The sequence below is a fragment of the Pholcus phalangioides genome, unplaced genomic scaffold (genome assembly GCF_987345545.1).
Source record: "Pholcus phalangioides strain wild (caught in Gottingen) unplaced genomic scaffold, Ppha-v1.0 ptg000040l_1, whole genome shotgun sequence".
Lineage (NCBI taxonomy): Eukaryota > Metazoa > Arthropoda > Arachnida > Araneae > Pholcidae > Pholcus > Pholcus phalangioides.
In genome coordinates, this window is record NW_028301626.1 from 1,060,668 (window position 1) to 1,084,220 (window position 23,553).

The window sequence follows — 23,553 nt, forward strand, 5'->3', positions numbered from 1 at the left end:
TAAGTGTATTCATCACACATTTTTGTTTTATATCTGGATTTATTTGTACTTTGGATTAGTAGTTGTTGTTTAAAAGAACCAAAATTTTCACAACTTGGCCTTTTGATTTTGGTTTGGATGTTTGTGAATAAACAAAAAGTTGTAGTTGAAATCTATCTTATTTTACTCGATCCGTTGATTGTCGCCGATCATCCGCGACTTCCATGAGTAATTATCCAATCCCTTGACGATCTTTTCTTAGGCTTATTTACAATGTTATTATAATGCTTAGCATCTGTGATGCACGAATTTCATTTCGTATCACATTACGTGTATGCACCGTATTTTTAAACTAAAATTCCGCTGCTAGGTTTAAATAAATTAAAATCAAATCCTATACATGAATCAAAGCTAAGTGTTTCTTCGAATGATATAATAGTATCCACGGTATGTATCCAGTATTGGACTGGTTTTTTCCCTTCCTTTCATTTTCATAGGTTCGGTATTTTAAGTATACTAATAGTGTATGAGATGGAAACATTGAGAGTAGGGCGTTATGAACTTGAGTGATAACTTGAAGTGGGAAGCAGGGGTGGCTTAGGCGAGGGTGCCAGGTTGTAAGGGGTGGCAGCCCAAGCTTTTATTTAGGTACATGAAGTTTTTAAAAAAAATTTGTGGAACAATATATATTCGCACGACAACACGCACTGCAGTTATTTTGAGCCATATCTTGACAACAGAAAACTTGAAAGGAACGGTTGGGGCGTGGGGGCCGTAATACCAGAAACAGGAATGGACCCTATCACATGGGCAAAAAAAAGTGTGCATTTTAGTTCAGCCAATTTATTGTGGGAAAAAAACAAAGTGATAAGATTCGTCCCGGGTTGTCAGCCCCTTGACAGAGGGTTGGGGGTGCCGGGGGGGGGGGCCTTCTGGACACTCTCCGGGGGGGGGCGCCTCGGCCCAGCACGACCCAACCTGCATGGGTGAAAGGCTTATATCCCGGAAGGAACAGAGCCTGGGTCGTGTCTGGTCAGTCGGGTTGTCAGCCCCACCTAGTAATTTTTCAAAAGCAGTCAAATAAAGGCCAAGAAAGAATTTGAATTTCCAGTTGTCTAGGGTCTGAAGCACCAGAAACCCTTTTCCCCACATCCTGAAACAGGGCCACCTAGGCTGGGATCTTCAGCTGGCCCTAAGTCAAACTTTTTATGGAGCCTTTCTATAGCGAATTTATAGCATGACAAAAGAAATAATAATGATAATTGTCCTGGGCCTCCAAGGCTAGAACCCTGTCAGCCCCACCCTTGTGTGGGGCCATGCAGGAAACCCCCCACACTTCCCCTAATTTGTGCCTTGGGAACCTTGGAGTAGGTATTTTGGCGTTAACAAGGTTCAACTGTATTTAAAAAAAATTCAAATAATTGAAAAATTCAATCCTGAAAAGGAAGGAAAATATGATGGCTCATTAATAAGAGCTGTAATGTGGAGAAGGTTATCTGACAAAATTAAGAACAGTAAAGTAATTCTGAACCAAAACAATGTTGACATTTTCTGGGATGTATGGTCAAGTACATTTTGTTGGTTAACATTGGTGTACGGCTTCGGATGGGGGAAAAATCAGGTTTATCTAAGCATCCCCTTGGCAAAAGCCCTTTCAGCCTCCCACCAAAGACGTCTTTAGGGGCAGCAAGTGAGCTAGAGTCACATCTAGTGGGAAGAAAATCATGTATTGGAAGGGCACCCTCCCCCCATTTGTTTCTGGGGCCGATTCTCATTATTTTTTTTGTTTTTGTTTTTTCAGGCCATAAATTCATTATAGAGAGGGTCCCCACTAAAGATCCTAGCCTATGGACTCCATATCAGGATGTGGAGGCCCTGTCTTGAACATAGTAAGTGTCAATGACCCATGAGTTATATCCCAGGAGAGCTAATTAAATATGGAAAAATATTAACTTCAGAAATGCTATAGGCCAGGTCAATAAGACTCTCGCCCAAAGTACCAAATGATGGTTAGAGGTGCCGTGAGTTTGATACCCTCGTCAGAAACTTTCTGTATGCAGTGGCACAACAGAAACGATGACAACATGACCACAGAAAAAGATTGATACCGCAGGGAGTCCCACACTGACGGGTTAGCACATTAACCTCTCTGTGAGTATTAAAAAAAAAAGACAATATGTCTAATGCTGCCGTTCAGGATTGACAATAAATTGTAGGTCCCGTTCTAGTTAGCCCTCATGTGCAGAAAAATGATTAAAGGAAATTTAAAAAGTTAAGAATTTATTCCGGTTACATTTGTGAGTTTATATATCAAAAATAAAAAATTAAATGAAAGCAAACACTATGTAATTGCAAAAAAGTCAAATTTTTTTTCGTTTAAAAATTTGTTCCTATATTGTGGGTGTCAGCTTATATGGCTTACGGGCCAGGTTATTGAGGAGATAAACCGATTCAGGGCCACCGGTTTGCTGGCCCAATCACCAAATGGTTTAAGATTCCTCCTTCCCACTTTAAAATTTTGAAGGAAGTTGCATAAATAATCAAGGTAGTCTGTTATTATTTGGTCATAAAAGAGGGGTGACTGTTGAGGGGGGGGGGGTTCATGTGTTCACTGTATTCATAAACTCTCTTCCTATTTTTTTTTAATAGGCCACTTCTGGTAATATGTATGGGTCATTCCCAAAAAAGTATACAAAACCTTTCTCCGAGACTTTATAATTTTTTTACAAAACTTCAGAGCACTTTTGTAGTAAATTTAATGTTTTTCTAGTACTTCATTTAATTCGGTCATATGGCATTTCTTAATTTGTTTCAGATGGTATCTAATTTTTTTTTTTTTTAAATCAATGTTTGTAGCGAAACCTCAAAATATGGCTGTCCCGCTTCAAAAAAGTGCTAAACAAAGAGACTGTGCAAATCCCCGGAATTTTTTTTCAAAGGAAACTTGGAATCACATTTGATATATGTGCCATAGATGAATAAAACTGTCAATAATTTTTTTTTCCTATGAAAAACTATTTTTTTGTTCGTGTCCCGAAATTTTTCCCATTTTAAAATGTCCATTCTGTTACGGTTGTTTGGGTGTCTGTTATGGTCTCATATTTTTATACCTGATTAAATCTGATAATAACTTTTGACCTCATTGAAAGGTTCACTTTTGATACTTGATCAACTTTTTTGGATTTGGCTCGCGGAAAATGACTTAATATTCATATTATGTCTTTAGCACCAGATTTTTTTTTGTCGGGTGTCCACTCGATTACGTCATTATCATAAATAATTCAGATTGTTTTCTTTCATCATTTATCAACATCTAGTGTTAGTACATAGAGATATGCTTCAAAATATAATAAAAGTTGCAATCAATCATTCAAATTTATAATGAAAAAATAATTTTAAGCTAATTTGTCCACTATATTACGTTTTCCAAAAACTTGAGCAACACAGCAGAATGGGAACCATGATTTAAAGTTTTCTTAGTTAAAAAGTTTTGAAAGTTGTAGATCGTTAAAATCATTGCCAGGGGATACAGATCCAGGGCGATATCTCATAAGGGGAATTTTAGTATGAGTGAAGCACGTTATATATATGACAATACATTCTGTATTTTATGGGACAGAATCATCTTCTTATATTATTTTTGTTTCCGGGCTCTTCTCCCCCCCCCCCCAGTCTATTCTGGCATAAACGCAAAACTTATACCAACAGACATCAAATTACTATTCAATTTCAATTTAAAAAAACTTTGAAATAAAAGAAAAATCATCCTGATGATATAATATACAGCTGAGCGAGTCCAGCGTCCACTTTGACCGGATTTTAATAATTTTACCAGACTAAAATTCAAACTACGGGGGATGGGGTGCGTGTGGTTTTTAAAATTTGCTCATGGGGTAGACATTTTTCAAAGGTTACAGAAGAGTCTCTGGGTCACCTATCACATTTTGTATAGGCCTACAATTTCTGAGAAAATAAAAGTATTTACATACCCTCCCTATTTAGAATAGCCTATTTCAGATATCTTTCAGTTTAACATTTCTATGCACTCTGTTGCAATGATGCCCACTTGGTTACGGGAAGCATTTTTGCAGTTCGCAGGCAAAACAATTTGAGAACACTTCAAACTAAGATGTTAAATTATAAATTACCAACCCATTATCTGTCAGAAATAAAAAGTTTTGATTTTGAGTTGCTAAATTTTCTATTTGCTATTTCGAAAAAATCATGAAAAACCATCAAAAAACGACAGAAAAAAGAAGGTAAAAAAAATTTAAACTGCCTTTTTTTAGCATATGTGTAAGAAATAAAAACATAGTAAGACGAAATCCATCATTTTCAGTCATGAAATCCAAAAAATAATATGAAATAAAAGTGAAAAATATAAGTCATTGGCTATAATTTGAGATCGATTTGATTTTGAAAATTCAACTTTGAATTTTTCATTTTATAAATGTGGAATGCGCACTTTTTTTTGGGGGGAACGACCCATATCCCTGGAGCAAGGCTTGACAAATCAGAAAAAAAATTAGGCGCGAAGTAAATTTCCTGATAGCTAGGCATATTTTTTAAGCAAAACAGCTTTTTTTAGCCTTGGTGACCTTTTCCCATGTTAATGGGAAGTATATGAAGTCTGAAAATTTTTCATTGTCCTCAGACTCTAAATTTAGTTATCACACAGTAAAAAAAAAAATGTAGGCGCCAAGGCAGATTTTTTTAGTCACAATGGCACCCTGGCTTCTAGAATTTGTCAAGCCCTGCCCTTCAGTGAGTCTACACACATCAACTCTCATAAATTATGGAAGTACTCACAGATTTGTGGTCCGAGCCGCTATTTATCTCCACCATCTAACTAATGAGCCAGATAATAGCTGTTAGCTGTATTTGTGTATGTACAGGGTGGTTACTTAATTCCCCTGACCGCATTTTACTAGTGAATTGTTGATCTACTTAGAGCATAGTTTCCCAAACTGTTTGTTCCATCGCCACCTTCTTCAGAACTATTTTTCTATCATCGCCCTCAACTCAAACATACCCATAGAATCCTATGTTATACCCATAGCTTCTGTCGCCCCCCTGGACAATTCTATCTCCCACCAGGGGGGCGATATTGTCCACTTTGGGGAACACTGACTTAGAGGCTCACTTCTAATTGGAAAGGTATCCATATAACTTGGAGAACTCAGATATGCCATTCATATTGAAAGGGATTGTCAAATATCTCTGTGAATGTTGCACAATAGAAGCATGGAATTTTTTTTTTCAGCCTCGGGAGAGACAGGGAAACAACTTTCTAATTGGGTTTTTCAGTCAATTTGTACGTGCAAAAAGTTAATTTTTGTATTTTATTAACTTCACAACCCTTTGCAATATGAATGGCATGTTGGAGTTGTACATATTATGTGGATACTTTTCTAATAGAAAGTATGCTTCTAAGAGTCAATGGTTCATCAGTAAAATGCAGCAAGGGGAATTAAGTAATAACGTGTATATATCAAGGTGTTTGTGTGTATATTCAAGGAAAAACCTGCCCAAAATGATCCATCTTTCCTTTTTTGAACTAGGTGACCTCTTTCCATGTCGGTAGATATGAAATTGGAAATCCATATCTACCACCTTCATGAACTAGGTGACCTCTTTCCATGTCGGTAGATATGAAATTGGAAATCCATATCTACCACCTTCATAAAGAGGCCATATAATGCAGTGTTTCTCATCCTGGGGTCGCATGGCTTCCTTGTGGTCGTGGGACATTCTGAGGCGAGGGCAATGGGTAAAAATCAAATGATAGAGGATTGTCATGGTAAGTGGCTAAGAGTCACACAGTAAAAAAAAAAATCAAAATGAACATTTTAAGAGAAATGAGACGGGGAAAATTGTGTCTACTTTTACATTCTGGCAGTGATGCCCATAAAACCAGGGCCATCTCAATGCATGAGTTCATCCAGCCATGACTATGAAGGGCCTCGTGTCCATAAGGTCTTGCCCAACAAGATTTGGTGCTATCTTTTTGAGAGTTAGTTGGCCTATGTTTGTGTAGAAGCTGTTACTTCCAGGTTGTTATGGAGCCCGAGAACATCAATTTTGTCCAGGGGCCCCTGTGATGTTGAGACCACCTTGCATAGACCCCATCCCCAAGAGGAATGTTCGCTGAGCCTTAATGCAGGGGCCCCAGAGATCGACCTCACTTGAAAATTTTTTGTTCACTATAAATTTACTCGCAAAACCAATTCAATAAATAGAAAGGGTCTCGCTCTTGGATGAGGAGCATGTGCCTTTAATAGGACAGGAAGCCACAAAGAGAAAGATAGAATATGATACAAAGGGGGGAGGGCACAAAACAAAAAAAGGTTAAGAAATACTGATAAAGAGGATTGTATATTTGTATCTTGGTACATATAATGTCCCTAGTAAAATAAGTACCAACTCTAAAATTATCACATTATTTGGTTGCTTTTGAAAAGTATGTTTCTACAACCAACTGGTCAAAGATAAATGGTATATAAGGACTTCTATGTTAAATATACAGGGTGTGTCCATTCTCTCATATTTTTTCAATTGCTAATTCTTCAACCATTATCTTCAGTAGAAAATTTTAGAAACATAAAATGATTCATATGTTGTTGGACATAGTTCTAAATAAAAATGTAAAATTCTCAAGAATAATCTTTTGGAGAATATTCTCTGGTATTCTCTACTATTATAAATAACTTGAGAATATTCTCCTGTGTTAATTGCATTTTTAATTGGGTTGCTGTATTTTTGAAACATATGACATCCATATTTTTATGGGCATCTTTTTATCAGCCACCTCGTTGGGCATTTTGCCTGTTGTGGCGTTGTATTTGTATTTGTATTTGTATAATATAGTTACATATAATATCCTTGAGAATATTTGCTGGAAGGACTACTTTCATAAATTACTGGGAATATTCTTATAGAAAATAATAAGAATTATTCTGAAGTTATTAATAATAGTCCTTCCAGAGAATATTCTCGAATATTCTTCAGTTACTGAAATCTTTCCAAAGAGCATTATCAAGAATATATTTAATATGTATTATAATAAATAATCTCGATAAATAACTTGAGAATAATTATTTTTGATAAGAATATTCTCTAGTAATTTATAATAGTCCTTTGAGAGAATATTCTCTGTTCCCGTCAAGAAAATGGGAATATTGAAGTTTGTAGACTACAATATTAAAGTTTGAAAGAGCAACAAAATTAAACCAGCAGGGCTGAATTGCACAACTTTTAAAGAAATGTGAGTGATACAGAATTTGAGTGTATGTGCATCGAAGAAAACAACAGTTCTGTATCTTAGAATGAAGGTGATTATATAAGAATAGCTTCCTTTATCAATCAACTTTGGTTTAATTTCTTTCGTTGTGAACTTATTTCGGAAAATTTATTTAATTTTAAAATATTTTTTTAAGGTTTACTCTAAAGGTTTCTAAAATCTGTATAACCAAACTTTTAAAACCTCTCATCATGACCCGGGAGAATATTCTCGAACTAAAGTGGTCATATTGGGGGTGATTATACCAAAAATTGTTTTGTCGTAAATGTTTCAGGCAATGAAAACTGATTTATATTTCACAATATAAACAAAATTAGTAAAAAAATTTAAATTGCTTAAAAGAAAAATGAATATTCTCGATTATTCTCCAATTTTTACATCCAGGAGAATATTCCCACTTCACATCTCTAGTTCTAGAGGTCATTTAAGTATTAAAAAAACCTTATTTTTCTTAAAAAGTTGTAGAATTGGATTTTTTGTTCTGTGAAACTTCACTACAATGATACTCCATATAATGACAAATCCATCTATCCATCTAAAATATGTTTTCAAGTCTTGTTTGAAAATACCTATAGTCTAATGTTAAACTACAGCCTCTCTATATAACAATAATCCAGCTACAATAATATTTTATCTTGGTCAGCAGAGTATTGTTATATCGAAATTTCATTGTACTTGTCCCTGGGATTTTGTAACACTGTTCCGGATAATGTCTCACAAGTCCTTGAAATGATCAGAGGATGAAACAATTTTCATGACGTCACAGATTTATTCACAGAAAACAGCTATTTACAGTTATTCACAAATAAGAATCTCACGTTGAGGGTAACATCCTACAACACTGACCACTCTCTCTATTCCTCGCATCGTTTTTAAAGATACAGGGGATTTTCCAGAAATGTCTTCCATGGTTCACAACTGGCGGCACCACCATCTTGAAGTCATACGAGGGTTTCTAGATCAATCTAGAAGATTCGAGTATATCCTCACATTTCCTGTTTGGCATCGCTCCAACTTGATGGTATTTTGAGAGGTTTATAACAAATTTCACACTTCCAATATTTACAGGTGGACAATGACAATGATGAAACGTAATTTTCGTAACAATGCATTTCTAGCAAAAAATACTTTATGCACTGACATGTTGAACAAAAAAAATTCATTCTCTTACAACCAAAATTAAGCAGTTATGAAACATTGAATTTTATAAATTTGGAGCATTATCAGATATTGCTCACTCAAATATGTATAACATGATGAGAATGTTTTACTTACAAGATTTGAGGATCATGTCACAGACTTTCCATATCAAAAAGAAAAAACGTTAAATTTCTAAGGACCCAAGCATATTTTTTCATGAAAAAAAGTCTGAAATGATCTTATATGATCTACTTATAAAGATTTTACAAGTTCCTTCAAAATGTTTATATGTTGGTAGGTACACTGACATAAATTAAAAAATAATTGGGTTCTTTAACTTCAATTTTACAATAACTTGTGGAAAATTTTAGGTGCTGATTCCAAATTTCTTAGCTGTCGTGGGGACCTGGAATTTGTCATACCCTGCTGTAGACTATAACAAATTAAATCTTGTAACCCTCTGATTTTTTTTTAAATGAAAAATTTCTAAAGTAATGTCCTCATCATTCCAAACAGTTTTTGTAGTCTTAATTTTCCTATAAGACTAATGGTTAAGGAATTAGCTGTTGGACAAGTAAAAAAAGTCTGCACCCTTTATTTAACCCCTCAAGCCTGGTAGAGATTTAACCCTTTCAGCAGCAAATCCCGAGATGTCTTGTGAAACTTGATCTGCTTTATTTCAGCCACCCTAAAATATTTTGTTTTCTAAAAACTCATTGCCCCCCCCCCCCATTCCAACCAGTCAACTGCCAGTGGGTATAGTCAGCTCTTGTTGGAAAATAAGTTAATGAAAATAATTTTTGGGAAGTAAAAGCAATGGGCGGAGTAAATTTTCTTGCTGGGGAAAAGCAGTTGTCAGCTTGCAATTGGAAAAAATAAATAATTCTTCTTGCAAATAGGTGACGATTTGCGAAGCTTTCACAATTTAAAATATGGCAGTTATAATGCGAATCAGGGAAATTTTAAAAACTGCTTAAAGGGTTCAATGGATCCTATCTCATAGGACGGAGGAGATTTAAATGGAATTTCTAATTTCCACAGTTGTTTAGTAAAAAAATTTGAACTTTTAAACTAATCTTTGAATTCATTTGAAATTTTTTACTTTTATAAAATAAGGTCTTGTCTATAATATATTGTATTACTTGAATATTTATATGATATTTTTTTGGTAATTTTTTTTTTTTTTCGTTTCTATGGCTGCCAAAAATCGAATTTATAACACATAAATAAGATATCCAGTTGGCCATATACATATGGAGTACGTATGATGGCAGCACACAGTGATTTAATTGTTCGTACTGGGTATGTAGGATGGTGCTGAGGGGTTAATGTTGGGGATTCTGAAATCGTATCTAAACTTATGTAATTTTGGCTCTTATTGTTTTTTTATATTGATCTTTTGATGATGAAAAATTTAGTTTTGTTACATTGCATTATTTTATTTCGGTGTCTTCTCATTTATTGCATTAGAAAATAAAGGAGTCATGTAATCATTCCTCTTGCATATTTATTGGCACAATCTGAGACATCATACCTTAGTCACATCTGATGGGCACTGCTGGGCATCATCATCAAACTTAGGTCTGTAATGAAATATAACTATTTTTCACAAAAATATGTTTTTGGCTTTTAATTACAAATTTGATATAATTATTTTTGATTTTTCGTATTTCTTGACTTCAGCTTGCATCAAGGTGGCACAATATAGAGCTGCAATCAATTGAAAGTCATATTAATGTGCAGCTTTTGTTAATAAGCAAATGTCTAATACCTTTTATGCTTTGAGTTTTTTCTATTCTTCAAGCATTGAATTAAGAAAGAAATCAAATGTTTTGAGCTCATAATTCAGGATAAAATCTTGAAGTGGGCTGAAGAAAATATGCATTGCACATCTCACAAAAGCTGAATATGTTTTTCTTTTGTTAATGATATTACTTGTGCTTAACATGAGCATGACATTACTTGTTCTGAAAGAGGTCCTTGATAAGCAGTGCGAGTAGGCTGGAGGACCAAGGAACTCAAGCAGCGACTGTTCTTAGACATCTTCAATTAACCAAGGAGTTCTGTTGATTGAGTTCCTTGAACTCAAAGCCACAGTTAATAGTTGGGTGTAAAAAATAAGGCATTGCAACCTCTGCATCATACTACAAAGAACAAACATTCTAGAATGTTAACCCTTTTCATTGTCTAAAACAAAGCCAATACCATCGTTAATTTCTTTTCTATCTCTTCTGAGAAAATGTTTTACTTTCTTGCTTTTTTTCATGCCTCTGTAAGGGCAGGGTGGGTGAAAAGTCTGTATAAACTTTACTAAACGTCCGAATTAAGAAACGGTTTGCAAGGTTATCATTGCTAGGTCACGGGAATTTTTTTAAGACAGGAAAAAAATAAGAAACAGCTGATAGGTGGCGCTGACGTACACAAGGGAAAGAAAAGATATGAGAATAACGAACAGAATGCCTCCAAATCGTTTATTACAGCGGTATGTGTTCCATGTGAACTCCACCATAGAGGATAATACATTGCAGACTAGTCACAAATCCAGCAACAGCAGAGTGCAGCAGTTCCACATACATGGTTTACAATGGTGAACTGATTGTGGATTAGGATCATGCAAGTTCTTATAACCATCTTATTTTCATATTTCCACTGAAGTCGCTCATACCAGCACTACCTATTGGCTGTTTTTAGGGGGTTTTTTTTTCCTGACATAAAAAAATTCCAGTGACCTAGTGATGCTAACCCTACAAACCACTTTTTATTTCGGTTATTTTTCTGGTTTTTATTCATTTTTAAAGTTTCTACTGACTTTTTGTCACCCTGTATAACAGTGTTTCGATGGAAAGTGGGCAATGGAATGGTCCAGGGGGCAATAGAAGCTAGGGCGATGGAATGGTCCAGGGGGGCAATAGAAGCTACAAGTATAACACAGGATCCTTTGGGTTCACATGAGTCGGGAGGGGCAAAAAAGGGGAAAAAAATCAAGAAGGGGGCAATGGCAAGCACGCAAACAAAGTTTTCCAAACTTTTTGATTGTGTGCTGTGTAGTATCAGCATGGGGGGGGGGGGGGCTTTCTACCTATGAGTACATGCTGTACACAGATCCTCAAACATGGTTTAAAGGCAGCTGGATGGGATTTAAAACTCGTTAGTGGCATATATTTTTTGTTTATATTCTCATTTTTGCTACACAGTTCAGACATTAGACACTGAAAATGAGTGAAATTGAAAAAGAATTGTTTTCCTCAGAATTTCTGTAGTAGTTGGCAGTAAACATCAGTCTCATCATTAAGTGCGAGATGAGTTTTTTTAAGACTGGCCTCAAGTGCTGATCATTTCTAAAAAGTTTTCAGAGCTCCAAGCTTCTTGCTCCTTTTTTGTTTGAATCTTTGTTCAGGATACCCATGCGAAAACTTATTGCAAGATTGGGTGTGCCTGATAAGTTAGAGGCTGTAGCTTCCACATAACTTCTCAAAATTGATCTGGATCAAGTAGAAAACTTGCTTCTTAACAAAAATATTTATATAGGCTTTACAACCAAAAAATTTCTTGCCCAAAGCAAAAACTAATGACAGGGATATTATTGAAAAGTTAAAGGGGAGAGGAGTTTTCTTAACTCTGTAAGGAGCATTGATGATATGTCTCGTTATATATATAAAAGCCTCCTATTTTATCAGACATGCTCAGATATTTTGTAAAGTTGATTTCTCAATGAAACACTTTTCCCTATACCCCCTAAATTTGCATAGCGTGACTAGCAATTTTCAGCCCCCCCCCCCCCAATGTTTTCTTCATGTCTGCGCCTTTGGAAGGGGGTGATAGTTTAGTAATTTCTGCTTTGCTGCTTAAAGGGTTAAATATGCAATTGCGGAGAGACTGTCAGCGCGAGGGTAACGAGGGGGGCCTGGTGCCCCCCCCCTTCTGGAACAAAATTTCTGGCTACGGACCGGTGTCAGCACTAGACCTGTGAATCATCAAACACAGTTCTGCAAATTGCCATTCAATGAAAGGAAATGGTACTGCAAAGTTTGTATCTTTCAAAGTAGGTAAGTGATATATTGATCTAACAAGTGCTGCCAATTTTGATTTCAAAGATGAATTTGAAAATTTCTGCAAATTTAAGGACCAATGAAATTGACCAAGACAAATTATTCTCAGATATTTTTGCTTGTCACAAGAATTTCATGGAGTTGCGGAAAATTTTCACAATGTTCTTAATTTTCTCACGTGGCACTGCATCTGTTAGAGGTGCAGACGTAAAGAAAACATTAAGGAGACTGAAAGTTGCCAGCCTATTTCAAACTTATGAGAGAATTCTTGTTGATGTCAATGGCACAAAATCCAACTTCTTCTGAAATTGCATCATACATGTCTTTGATGTATTGAAGTGTTTCCTGTAAGTCTCAATCAACAAATATTTGTTTATGGAAATGCTGCTTTCAACAGATGCCATAGACACCCTGAACCTGGGACTGAGGCTGTTTGAGCCCTCCTCCAATATATTTTGTGAGGGAGCTCAGCCCCCTCAAACATGCAACCCCCTCCCTGCATACAGGCTTATACATAGGAAGACTCAGACCAGACAAGGTGCAGGCTCTGTCCCTTCCGAGATATTAGCCTTTCTCAGAAGGGACAGAGCCTGGGCTGACAGTCTTCCTGCTTATATGTCTGTTTGCAGGGAGGGGTGCATGTTTGAGGGAGCTCAGCGCCATTTCAAAATTTATTTGGGGGGGGGGAGGCTCAAACAGTCTCAGCCCCTCCCCCCAGATTCAGGGTGCCTATGGCATCTGTTAAAATCAGCTTTTGCATAAACAAATCTTTGTTGAGATTGAGACTCATCCATCAAAGACATGTGTGATGCAATTTCAGAAGGTGGTGTAATTCGGGCCATTGACATCAACAAGAACTCTCTCATATGTTTTAGATAGTCATCGAAGATACAAACAAGGCATATAGAGCAGCAGTTCTCAACCAGTGTTCTGCGGAGCCCTTGGGGCTCCTTGTGCACCCTCCAGGGGCTCAGTGGCCGCTCGAGGAAAATAAAAAAAAACAGTAAAATTTAAAAAAATAATTATAAATATTTTTAAATAGTAAAAATAAATCGGTAACTTTGATGAATAATTAAAAAATTGGGCTCCGCTGTAGAATTTTTTTACTTAAAAGGGCTTCGCGAATCAAGTAAGGTTGAACCACTGATGTAGAGGACAAGTAAAAGCTGCGGGAGCAAGAAGAAAATGAAAAAGGAGAAAGATAAAAAATATCAGGGACTTGAAAGGAAAAAAAAAAAAAAAATTAAGAGTAAAGCTAAATTAGAAGCAGAATGAATTGGAAATGCATTGAAAGTTTTGCAAAAAAAATTTTGTAAATGATATTGTTTGAAAATTGTCAAATTTATATATTATTACCACTGACTTTGTTTATGTGATTGTTTCAGGTTATAGTAGCAGTTTATCATCATAATTTTTTTTTTTTCATGTCTTGTTACTAGGGCTAGTCTGATTAATCGGGTCGGTTAACTGATCAAGTGTTAATTGCAGTTAAAAATTTTAGTTGTTAATTGATTTGATCAATTCGATTAAAATTTTTAAAAAAAGTTTGTGAATTAACTCAATTTTTTTGAAAAAACCGATTAGATGTCATAAAAATCATGTTCCTTGCAGAACATTTTGGATAAGTGACCATATTTAAAAATATTTGAATCAATATTTTCATCAAATTAGATTCAATGAAAACTGATGATTTCAGTTTCAAATTGAGTTTGATGGGAGTGTAGGTGTCACTGCGAAAGTTCTGTATGAAAAGAGTTTTAAAAGACGACCGAAATTTATTTTCTCTACTATGAACAGTAGTTTTCTGTATTCTTGGAAGCATCAGCTCGCTCATATCAAATACAATGCCATAACAGGCAAAATGCCCAACGAGGTGGCTGAGAAGGAGTTCGAGAGGAGTTTCTAGGAAAACAAGCAACATGCACACATAGCAATATTGAAAATAGTTTCGAAATCCGTGAATAATAACCGTTTTTTGGCTTTTTTTTTTTAAATGACACGATCCAAATGAAGAAATTACAGGTTTAGGCAATTATGTTCAGTATATCAAATCAAATCTACCAAATAGGTGTGTGAAATCAATAAAATATATTTTTATATCATCTATTAATATAATTTGTTCACGAAACTATTCAATTAAAATTTGATTAATCAGTTAAAAAATTTAATCGATTTCCAGCCCTACTTGTTACTGGTTAATTGTATGGTATGTTGAAGCAATGTTTTGAATTCAGTGGTTGCTGTGTGAGATTTCATAGCAAAATGGTATTGTGAGCAATAGCATACATACATTCCAGTTTGTGAGGGTCTATTACAAAGAAACTGTATAATTTAGAGTGATCTTTGGCATTTTTGGATTACATATGCCCATGACTTTGTATGCATTTTTGGTCAGGGAAATTTTGGAATCATGGTGAACCAGGGAAATGACTAATCAGATTTTGCTGGGAACCCTGTAAGAAGGACTGATTGCTCTCGTCAGCCTCTAACGTATTTCAGTATAGTGAACTACACAGGCTTGTGAAACAATTATACCCTATCTCTTCCTTCAGGCTCAAAGTTACTTTTAACTTCTGAAACTTCTCAAAAATTGGCCACTAATGCAACTGTGAAAATGTAAATGTTATTGGGAACTTATACTGTTGCTAAGATGTTCTGTATATCTGAAGATAGGAATTGGTTTTGATTGGATGCAAAATCATAATAAAAACGATTTCATTTTGCATTGAAGAGATCTTTAAGTGGTGATTAGGAACATCCATATGTTTTCAGCTAGTTTTCGCTCATCACTATCCTTGATAACTTTATCATTCAAAACTGAAAAATTTTTGTTTATGACTTGTTGTGATGTGTAGATAGTTAGCAGATGTGAAGTTTAATTGGTCTTGGCATGAAAACAGGACTATGGCAGTATTTTTTGATTAGCACTTACCCGCTGGCGCCTTGGTTGAACATCAGGGAACAAAGGACCCTTTCCTCCTGAAAAATGCCATAAGCAGCTCACTATATTTTCTAAAATGCATTTCCCTCTGACTCCTTAACAACCTCTTGTAGATCCCCTTTCGAAAACCACTGATCTAAGTAAAATAGCCCTTACTTGTATTCTCTGCAGAGTTCAGTGTAAGAAGAATCCTTAGAGAACTATTTTTTTTTCATTATATGCATTATTATTATTTTTTTTTTTTCTGTTGTCCCGTGTCTATTTCAGTTGCTCAGAAATCTTGTGGTTGGGGCTGACCTCAGTTTTTATTCTATAAGAGATGTGTGAAAAGACATTGAGCTTAGTGGGCTGCTAGATCTCATTATTTGCCATCTAAGAAGAATAAACAAATTTTTCTCTTGTGAATTTTAAGAATCAATCACCATAGCAAGAAAAATAATTATTAAGAACTGTATTTCTAAGTCCATCCACTGTAGCGTTTGAAAACATAATCCTGGAAGTTTGTGGGACTTGCACTGATGTAGGACGTGTATTCATTTTTACTTCAAAGAAACAACCAAGAAATTTCCTATAAAAATTTCAGCTATCGTAATTTCCTGTAAATAAGCTACATCCATAAAAATAAGCAGATTTAAAAAAAAAAATTATACAAACACCATTGCTTTTCATTCTCTACAACTTCATATAAGATATACATATAGTATTCATATAAAAAAATTTAATTTTCCAAAATAAGAAAAATTATGTATATTTGATAAAGGGTTTTCCCCTGACTCTGCGTTTATATAGCCATGTAAAAAATATTAAATAAAGTTTCAAAATGAGTGAATAGAATTGCATCTTGTAACAAGACTTACTCCGATGATTTGAGGGACATCAAATATATCCCTGTATATACACACACATATCTTCATGAGGATAACTCGAGAGAAGACATTGGAATTCTTCATACTGTAATTAGGGCCATCGGATATCTAACCATCTAGCTCTCACGATCGATAGCTTTGACTTTCTTTCTGACGAGATTCTTCAAAGTTAAGTGATATGAAATTCGTATTATCCCTAAAATTTATGTGAGTCATTCCCCAAAATACTGTACATTCCACATTTATGAAATGAAAAATTCAGAGGTGAATTTTCAAAATGAAATTGATCTCAAATTATAGCCAAATGACTTGAAGTTTAATATTTCATAAAGGTTTTTCACTTTTATTTTGTAGTAATATTTTATTTTTTGGGTTTTATAACTGAAAGTCATGGATTTTGTCCACTCTGTTACGAAACCAAATATCGCTGTGAAAAAATAAATATTATTTTTGTGGTTTTTACCTCCACTTCTTATACTTCTAAATCTTTCTAAAATACACCTTTATTTAAAACATTCTTCTTAGCAAAACTCTGGAACTTTTCTATTACTTTCAACCTCATCTCGTCTGTTATCACCACAAAATCTGTCAATTGCGACAGTACCCAATTGTCTGGGGGGGGGGAGAATATATTGTAAAAATTTTATGTTTATTAAATTTTTTTCACCATCTTTTTGATTCAAAATAAAGTGTTCTTCCATGAAGGTGGGCTGGAAGAGATCTCTGTAACAGGATAAGTCCAGTGGCAAAGTTCTGGCATACATGCATTCATTTATTCATGTTTGGATCGTTTTTCATTGTTATGGAGAATGGGAAAAATGGAAGGTGTAGTGTTATTATTATTTATTATACTCATTCTTCATACTCACACACACGCACACACACACACACACACACACACACGTAAATACTCCCTGTTCATATGTGGCCCACACGTAAAAACAAACACTACACAGTCACTAATTACTCTTATTAATAATTATATGTTTCAGCGAGGCTGAAAATTGTATTATTTTTTATATATTTTAAAATTGTTAAATCCCTCATTTGTGGACTTTTTCTCTGTTCCCCATGCTCATGAGCGGCAAATAAAATCAAGAAATCAAATTCCAGATTTCTATCATGATCGTGTTTCGACATGAAACTTTGCTTGCTCTCCCTTCCCTAGTCCCTCCTCCTCTTCTCCCCCCCCCCCAGGGGTGAGTCACCATTTCCGCGCGCTTTCATCGAGAGGACATTACGTGGCTGTCTGGTGACCCCTCCGCCTCCAATCGGAAGGCCGGAAAGTTGAAGGTCCAGAGAAAAGTTGACAAAGACGAGGCTTCCTTTTTTTTTTTTGGGGACTGAGAGATGTTGAGGTAGGACGTGCTCTCCTGAAGCTGCGTGGCCCCCTCGCCACCTACTCCCCCGTAAGTCCGAACAATCCTCCTGCCCACGACTGAAGAAAAGCTCCCCTCCCTCAACCATCCGGGAGGAAGTTGCGAAAGCCGGTATCGCCATGGGTCAGCAGCAGGGCCGTGGCCTTACTACCTGCCAAGATGCCGAGCTCCAGTTCCAGACATTACCAATAAACAACTGAAAAGAGCGACACATCCCGACGAACGGTATTAGCCAGCCACCGGAACATCAGCATGGATCAACAACCAGTGCCGAGCTCTAGTTGCTAGATGTCTCCAGTGAAGACGGAAAATTCGACACTTCATCTATGAGCGACCTGTCAGCCACCACCATGGATCCGCCCGTATCGCTCCAGTGAGTGACACCTGCCTTCTGTCTTCCTGAGACCATTCGCGTTCCACCCGAGAATGAGCTGAGGTCTTCATCCTCCGGGGAACTGTTCGGTAAAGTACTCTAAATTTACCTATCTTTCGGATACTCCCCCCCCCCTTTTTGTTGGCTCCGTCATCTGACGATAATGTCCAAAATCCTGGATCTTCGCTCAGGGATGCCGCCGTTCGCGGTGTGTCCATGTACAGCAATTAATATCTCTGTAATATTCATATTATTCGTTCCATAAGTGGCCCCTAGAACAAATGTTCCATTTTTTGAAAATTAAATTCTTAATTATTGAAATATCTTGCTTGATTCACTGTATCCTGTCATTTGTTGAGATAGCTTTTCTTTTTTATTTTTGGTAATAATATAATAAGAACCTGGGTGGTTATTCACCCCTTTCCCCCTCTTATCACGGCATTCCTCTATTTAAATTTGGTAATGGTAAAATTAATGCACTAAGAGTTAATCTAAATAAACCATATGACATTCATGATATTTTTTGAAATAGCATATAGAAAAGTACTTTTTACATACATTAACTACATTACATACTTTTTACATATATACAACTACTGAAAATCAAAACGTTTTATTTCTGACAGACAATGGATTAATAATTTATAATTTAATATGTTTAACTGAGAGAAAGATATCTCAAGTATTCTAAATAGGGAGGCTATGCAAATACATTTTAATTTTCTCTCCATATTATACCCTATCAGAAATTATATACAAAATGTGATAGGGCTCCGACAGATTCCTCCATAACATTTGAAAAACGTCCATGCCATGAGGAAATTCAAAAAACATTTTCATTAAATCGGCATGCATTCCCAAATGCCGAAAAATTTGATTAATACATTGATTCAAATATTTTTAATTATGGTCACTCATCTAAAATGTTATGTCTGCCTGACTGAGTCTTTGTATGAGGTAAGATGTGTCTCATAAATGTGCCCTTGTTTGCTCCATAAATGGTACGGCTCTGTACAAGCTGTGGTCTCCAGTTGGAATTTTGGCTAAGGGAAATTTGAGTTTGATGTGAGGCAAAAGGTGTATGAGTGTAAGTGTTGTGTGTTAGGGAAATGTTATGGATAGGAACATAATTTAAGACATCAAAAATTGGTTTCGTCAAATAAATCAAGCTAAATTACAAACTTTTTCCTGCAAACTTTAAGCATATTTTAATCGGATTGATGAGTCGATTAACTCAAGTAAAATTTTTAACTGCAAAATTAGCAATTGATCAAATAACTGACCCGATTAATCAGACCAGTCCTAGTTTTTTTTTTAATTCTAGATTTATGCCAAGTCTTTTTGTTTAGCAATTTTTTCAAGCTGGTACAGCAAGATTTTGATATTTTGCTACAAATAATGATTTAAAAAGAAAATTAGATACAATCTGCAACAAATGATGAGATACCATATGACAGAGAATTAAATGAAAAACTAGAAAAGTAACCGAAATGACTACCAGAATGCTATGAAATTTTGTAAAAAAAAATTGTAAAGTCTCGGACTTGGTTTGTACACTTCCTTTTGGGAATGACCCATATAATGGCAAGTGTTGCATTGCTGTTGCTGTTAACATTTATGAAATGATTGGTATTTTTAAAAATGTGTGCCATTTAATGTATACCATTGGGGGTCACACTAAGGTACTTGTCACGGCTGATAATTGGGACTTTAAGACCAACCTTTTTGAAAGTGTATAAACTACTTGTGTGTCTAATAAATTTTTATACATTACCTTACTGTCTTGTGTTATTACTGTGTTTTCGGGTCTCATTTAGCTATTGCCTTCAGTAGGAATTTTTCAGGTATGGTTTCCTGTATAAAGATGGTTCATTTTTATGTTTGCTACCTTTCTTGGAAGTTTGAGCATTTAGTTTCGAAGACCCTGTATGCTACATTCAAGTAAAATTTTTCTCGGAACCTCGTTGTAGCAAGTCTAGGAAAAGTTACATTTGCATAATAAAAACATTTTAAATATCAACGATGTTTGTGTTACATTTTTTTTTTTTAGACTGAAGTTTATTTCTTTTGTTTCTTCAGTAATGGAGCAAGAGATGGAAAATGCAGACGCAGACCAAGATTGTCCCCTGGATCTGAAAGTCGTTCCGGAGGAATCTGAATTTCCGTGCAGTAATGAACCAGCGCCACTTCCTTCTGAGAGCAAAGATGTTACAAAACCAGAACCTCCGGAAGAACCAAGAGAAGAGCCGGCAGGTGGTGGCGGCGGCAGTAACAACTCGCCTCTACGAGCTTCCCCAGAGCCGAGTTGCGCTATCTGCCTTGGTCAGTTGGAGAACAAGTCGTTTACGGACAGTTGCTTCCACCCATTCTGTTTCAACTGCTTGATGGAGTGGTCTAAAGTGAAAGCAGAATGCCCATTATGCAAACAGCGTTTCAAAAGCATAGTTTATAATGTGAGATCTAATGAAGATTATGACCTGTATAATGTGACAAGAAGCAGTGCAGAAAGTTCGTGGCAAAGTGATGATGGTAGCAGGAGATTTCGTTATAGTTCAACATTAACATCCGAACGCATTCAAGAACGCAGACAAATTTTATTGAGGGAAGCTAGGCTTGATGTGGAGCGTCATTCAGAATTCTTGATGCATCGTTTCATGTATGCTCCACATACAGTCAATTATATGTCTGCTTTGTCAGCGAGCAATCAGCATCCATTAAATACAGGATTCCGCCACACTATATATGACGAGGGATTATGGGCACAGGGAAATGCCGAGGTACTGAGGAAAGTGCGGGACACTTCACCATTTTTCTATCGCCAAAATCAGGCTTGCACTCACCGTCTGATTCCATGGTTGAACAGGGAACTTGTGACTCTTATAAATAACGAAAATAGGGTCATGTTTGTTTTAGACTTGATAATGGCTCTGATAATGCGTTATGAAATCAGAAGTCCAGAGTTTCATTCTCGAATCGAGCCATATTTTGGTGAAAGAACCAATCATTTTGTTCATGAGTTTTATACCTTTGCTTCTTCTATATATGACATGGAAGAATATGATAGACACGTGACCTATCAGCGAATTGAGCCACGCAATAGACCAGTTGTACTGTCTTCACCAGGAAGTGATATAATATATTTGTCATCTAATGATGAGGATTCTACGGCTGTTGCAGGACCATCAACTGCTCCTTCTACATCAGGATCCAGGTCTCGTCACTATGCCTCTTCAAGCAATTCAGCTGGAGTCAAGTTGTTCCTAAGACGAAATCAAAAAAATGATTCTTGGAACTTGTACTCTCCCGCTTACTCTACGGTTTCGCTGAGTCCAGAATCTAGAGTTCGCAGCATACCCAGTAGCCCTGAACGTCCTTTTCATCATGATTTCAACTATAGTAGTCCAGAACATTCTGTTAACATAGGCTTTATTTCCAGTCCAGAGGAACCAACTATCGGAAGTCCCCCAGGATCCCCATATCCTGTCAGTGGTTCCCGTATTATCCCTTCATTTAGAAACAGAAACACAATAGAGATTGAAGACATTGCGAGTGATGATGATGATGATGATAATGAGTGTGTTATTGTAAATGAACTCAAACCCAAGTGGCTTCGTACTCCTGAAATAATAGATCTCGCTAAAAGCTCAGATGAAGAACCTAATAATGTTGTAACACCCAACTGCGTCGAAACGCCAGTACCTTCATCGCCAGAAGCTCCCAATCCGGAATTTTCGAGTGGATTGGACTTGGTAATCAAAGCGATCCAGATGAACGAGGCTAATAATCAAAATCCCGCTACAAGCAGTAGTTCTTTTGATCCAGTATCTGAAAAGACCATGAGCAGCAGCAGCACCACCTCCTCCTCCAAAGACAGAGATCACCATTCTAGGGATCCAGATTTTTCAAAACGCCATCATTCAGAAGAAGCAGGGAAACAAAAGAAGTACCGCAAGCACCCCAGCAGTGCAGAAAGACAGAAAAAACGTCACCATTTCAGCAGCACATTTGATAACCCTCGCGAATGTTCTTCCTCTTCTCGTTCGTGTTCGAGGGACCAGCAAGGAACATCGAACTCGTCTAAGAACGATCTCTCCCACGGAGAATCTTCTTACAAACACAATTATTACAGTGACTCCACTGATGTATCTGATCACGAAAGTTCCAAGCAAAAGAGGAGGAAAAGGCATCCATCCAAGTTAAAAAGTGTTGTCGCGCATGTGTCTGGAGAGTCATCGCATAGAAATGATTCGAGCCACCATTGTTCGCACAGCAAAAAACATAGAGACAAGCACAAGAAAAAACGGAAACACGAAAAGCATAAATGCCACAAACATTCGCATTCGAAAGATACGAAAAAGGAAAAGGATGAACACTGAAATTCGGAAGCAAAAAATTATATATTGTGTACCTTCCTCCCAATTATATTTATGTAAATACATGTATAGCCAAGCTATATTGAGCCTGAATGAAGCTCTCGTGTGTATATCTATGACTATACATCAAAATTTTCTGGAAGCTGAAGTTTTCGCACATAAAACGTTGTTAGTTTTTTCGAAATTTTCTAAAAATTTCTTACCTGTCTTTTTTGTTGAAATCAAAATTATTAATGCAGTCTAGTAATTGCAAAAAATAGTTTCTTTTGTCTCGTTTGCCCATTCAAATTATCTCTGAAACTTTTTCCATGATATTTGCACACAGTTTGTATGATAGATTTGCTCGATACTCTTCATTGTAGAATATAATAATGATTTTTCATTGCAATCAACCCAAGTTGTTACGAGGAACTGATCAGCTCAGTTTTGATCTCAGTATTAATTGAAATGTACTATAAATACATTGTAATATGAATCGGGTCTCCGCGAGAACTGTAAATGTTTTTGTTGGAATTGCAAAATGTGTTAAACTGATGAATATGGCATTAAGTTTGGCATGGAACCCAATTAAAATTGCTACACATCGGTTCGAGCAGAAGGTAAAAATTAAAACTTGAAATGCTAGTCCTTTATCGGTTATCTGTCTGGTCATCCATACTTTTCCCAAGCCTTCCTCTCTCCCACTTCCAGTTTGTTGATAACTGAAGCTTTCACGTTATACTTATTAAAGATATGAGCTTTTTATATGTCACTTATGAGCAAGTAACAAAGAATTCAGAACAGGAAATTAAGATAAAATCCTTATACATTGTAGTCTCCGAAGAAAAAGTCATGTCGTTAAATATTAAAAGAGTTGTGCAAAAAATGTTGGTCCTGTGGTGTTTCAGTCTGTTGAATAACTGAGATGCAGCAATCTATTTGTGTCTGGGCCATTAAAATTTCATTAGTGGCCAGTGGCGTCGGAGCCGGGGGTGCTGTGGGTGCTCGAGCACCCACAGAAGTTTGTAGAACGGGTCCGAGCACCCACAGAATTGATTCAAAAATCGAAATTTCCTACATGAATCTCAAGACGTGCACCCACAGGTTCGAAACACTTCCGACGCCCCTGTTAGTGGCGCTATACTACTTAAAACTTGGCATGAGCGATGATCAA

At 36.3% G+C, this 23,553-nt stretch overlaps 1 protein-coding gene across 1 annotated transcript; it reads left to right on the forward strand.

The window, feature by feature from the left end:
* The first annotated feature begins 67 nt into the window (after positions 1-67).
* Positions 68-23,259, forward strand: LOC149065248 (E3 ubiquitin-protein ligase Topors-like). The gene is made up of 3 exons (XM_089254244.1): positions 68-207; positions 9,890-10,000; positions 20,107-23,259. Exon 3 carries the CDS (start codon positions 20,109-20,111, stop codon positions 22,401-22,403), a length of 2,295 nt encoding a protein of 764 aa, XP_089110370.1. The 5' UTR covers positions 68-207; positions 9,890-10,000; positions 20,107-20,108; the 3' UTR covers positions 22,404-23,259.
* The last annotated feature ends 294 nt before the right edge of the window (positions 23,260-23,553 follow it).